This window comes from Antrostomus carolinensis, unplaced genomic scaffold, assembly GCF_000700745.2.
Source record: "Antrostomus carolinensis isolate BGI_N321 unplaced genomic scaffold, ASM70074v2 scaffold49556, whole genome shotgun sequence".
In the NCBI taxonomy this organism is placed as follows: Eukaryota; Metazoa; Chordata; class Aves; order Caprimulgiformes; family Caprimulgidae; genus Antrostomus; species Antrostomus carolinensis.
Genome location: NW_010322103.1, coordinates 1 through 3424, shown reverse-complemented (window position 1 = coordinate 3424; position 3424 = coordinate 1). Strand labels below are relative to the sequence as shown.

The 3424-nt window shown below is 42.1% G+C and overlaps 1 protein-coding gene across 1 annotated transcript in view; it reads left to right on the top strand.

Moving 5' to 3' along the window:
* The window catches only part of EBAG9 (estrogen receptor binding site associated antigen 9), a 10234-nt gene extending 8205 nt beyond the window's left edge, over positions 1–2029 (top strand). Inside the window, exon 6 of the mRNA XM_010170134.1 lies at positions 1491–2029. Coding sequence (XP_010168436.1) covers positions 1491–1611 — 121 coding nt within the window. The 3' untranslated portion in view covers positions 1612–2029. The remainder of the gene's footprint in view (positions 1–1490) is intronic.
* Positions 2030–3424: the final 1395 nt, after the last annotated feature.

Here is a 3424-nt window from a genome sequence, read left to right as displayed (position 1 = left end):
CAAGGTTGACATCAGGGATGAGTACTTTCCTGGTTAAAACGTCTTGCATCATTCCATCCAAACTCTGCTGCACTCGTTGCTTTGGAACCCAGAGAAAGTAAGTCAGATATGGCCGCAGTTTGTCACAGGCTCTTCCTTTATTGAGAAAAGAGACCTTTCTGAGCCTGAAAGGCAGTTTCTTTCTATTGAAGAACTGCAGGAATTTAGGAATACAGAAGAGTTTTTTGAATAATGACCAAGTAACAGAGCAGTGGGAAGGTAATCACTCTGTGGTAAGCTACTTGTTTCTGTGTTTTGGTGAGTCCAGTTCCTCTCTCTGAGGTGATGTGAAGGTCTTTTCTCATTTGGGCACAGCTGAAGTCCAGTAAAATTACTCAGCCAGAGGAGGGCATGGAAACCACTTCTCTGTGCAGAGGAGTTCTATGCTGTGCCGTTTATAGTGGGGGGCGGGGGGAAGAAAACATGATCTGCTCTGACTTTCCTCGCTTCAGAATTGCAAAGGAATAGCAGCATTGCTTAATGTGCAGCTCATGTGGCTTTTTGGAACTCTGCTGTCCTCTACATGCTGGCTGGTGTACTTTCAGCTTCTTCCCTTCTGCATCAGTTCAGAGATGTGGGGAATATAAGAAAATCTGCTACTGTGAAGTAGCAAATATTATTACTCTGCATATGCTAGACTGACAACACTGTCAACTATCTGGCTTTGTGGTGGAATGTAGAATAGCAGATCATGATCTCAAATAGTTTGGGCTGCTGTTAACTTGGGAGGTAGATCCTGACGTGGATGACTCCTTCCATTCTTCCATGACAGACAGCAGAGCAGCTTAATAGAGTATTGGAAAACTTCTAGCCATTAATAGTCAACCAAGGGAAACCATGAAGGCATTAAGTGCAATCCCTCTCCTGTCCAGTACAAAGATACTACGTAGTCTTGGTGCCTCAAATATTTAAGTTTTGTGTGCCCAGTTTGTCTCTAAGTTGGAATCTACCACAGAAGGTTGCTTCAGGTGATGATAGTTTCTGATTCTGTATGTTTTACGCCCTGGAGTGGGTGTGCACAGGTAAATTAGATACACTGAAAGCTAACTCCTTACTGCCTTGACAATTAGAATTCTTTATGCTCTTTGAATAAGCAATTCTTTGTTCTTGCTGAAGCTGTGTGAAATTTCACCTTTTCAAGTTAATGAAGCTTATAAGAGGCCTTATAACAGTCATACGCTCTCACTGATTCACTTCCTCTGAATCTTTGAGAACTGAGTGGCTTTTGGATTGTAAAAGAACTGAACAAATATTACTGTCTAACATGAGATGAATTTGAAAAAAAGGACTTAAGCACAATAAAAGAATAACTGTTCCGAGCCTAACTACAGTAGGTTGCAGCTCTGTTTTTACTACTTATAATGCCCTATTTATTGACAGGGACTGAAGGTGTGACTGTGCTGAAAACTGGATTCCTGTTGTTTAGCAATTAATGTTTTATTTAATTACAGACAACAGAAGATAGCAGAAAGGGAAAAAAGAGCAGCAGAACAACAACGAAAGAAAATGGAGAAAGAGGCCCAAAGGCTAATGAAAAAGGAACAAAACAAAATTGGTGTAAAACTTTCCTAACAGAAACCAGGCATCAGTGTCTGTGCCAGTGCAAAAGAGAATTTCAGCTCTGCAGCATACGTACTGGCATTGATTTAAGTATTTCTAGGACTTCAACACACTGCTTGGTTTCAGTGCATTCTTCAGGTCACCTTGGAAGCCAGGATTCTCCCAGAGTATCTTGAACAACTAGTAGGTGGTTCTTAAAGGAGAAAAAACCCACAGCAAATCATCAAAGCCTTGATGGAATGATGTTTCCTGCAATAGTTCTGTTCCAGCACCCTTCTTTGCAGCAAAAGCGATTGAGTGAGGATGTTGATTGAAAGACACTCTTAATGAACAGCTCAAGCCTAGAGAAAAGAGTGTAAATATTCAATGGTGGGAATCTACTGTATTGTCTGTGCTTACCTGAATCCTGTAATTAAACAGTTTTAAAGAACCCTTTGCTTCCTGCCTGAGAAAGAATGTCTGCTTTTACCTTTTTATCAGAGTATTTCTAAACATGTTACAGTTTTCCATGGGGGATCATATTGCCCTGTGCAGAAGAAAATGACTTGTGGCTGACCTGCAACTCTAAATGTACTCCTTGTGGAGTACGCTGTGGCAGAGCACACGTTACAGCTGAACACCAAAGTGGATTTCTTGTCTCTTTGCCACTTGCAGCTTCCTCTGCTACCATGTCCATTCTCATGCCACACTGCAACGGCTTCCAGCAGTGGCATCACTAGGCAACAGTGGTGCACGCTGCTCCTGTCTTACAAAGGCTGATGTTGTGAGCGTAGGGGAGTGAGTTAATCACAGTACTGGTCAATTTGTATTTCTACCAGAAATTCTTTCACTTCCTCCAGTTAGCGGGCGGGGGGGGAAATAATTAAAAAATCCTTCCAGCTTATACTCATTGCATAGACACTATAATTGAAATAAATAGTGTCTTCCTGTTAATAGAGCTAGTGTGAAAATTCTCCGTTCAGTTAAGAGCACTTCCCACATTCCATTTTTGCACACTTTATCTATTCACGGTGGAATTTCTGTGGGAAAAGCGTGCAAGGTAAAGATGCAGTAGAAGACAGGAGTGCCTTAATGAAGGAGAGAAGTTAATGTCTGCTGGAAGGAAAGGTGGGTGGGAGGAGAGGAGTCTGTGTGCTTCTTATGGCCAGCTCCAAGCTTCAGTGAATACCTTTTCCATCTCCTGTTGTGTGGATGCTGTTATCCCTGCATTTGTGGGTTGTATGGATGAAGGCAAATCCGATAGCCCTTCCATGATGGCATGACTGGCTGGGTGGATGAGGGGAGAGCAGTGGATGTTGTCTACCTTGGCTTCAGCAAGGCTTTTGACACTGAAGTTGTGAAAGAATGGGAAGGAGTAGGGGGCTATCTTGATCCTCTCTGCTTAGGAAAATGGAATTTTGAACTAAGTTGTAAGTAGCTCCTGGCACAAGTTTTGCTTAAAAGGTAAGTAATTGAGAAAGCAAGACTGTAAGAATTGCCTTGAATAGCCGCAGTTACGGAGAAAAGCTTCTGGAAATGTTTAGTACACTTGTCATATTGCTTGAAACCTTGCCCAGGTCAACTGATTTGATGACAATTTTCAGATAGAAAAGAAGTCCTTGAGAAATGTGAAATGTTGAAATGCATTTTAGAAGGCAACAGTATGGACTTTTGTGGATATTTTCTGCACAAGTGTTCTGGCTGGAGCAGAAGAGGTGACTACAGTCTTTGCAGAATAAACAGCGGTACGGCAAGCAAATCTGTTCCTAGTACACACCACCCTTCTAAAGTATGTGACGGTGGATGGAAAATAAGGTGGTGGGATGACTCACATGACTGGAGTGCT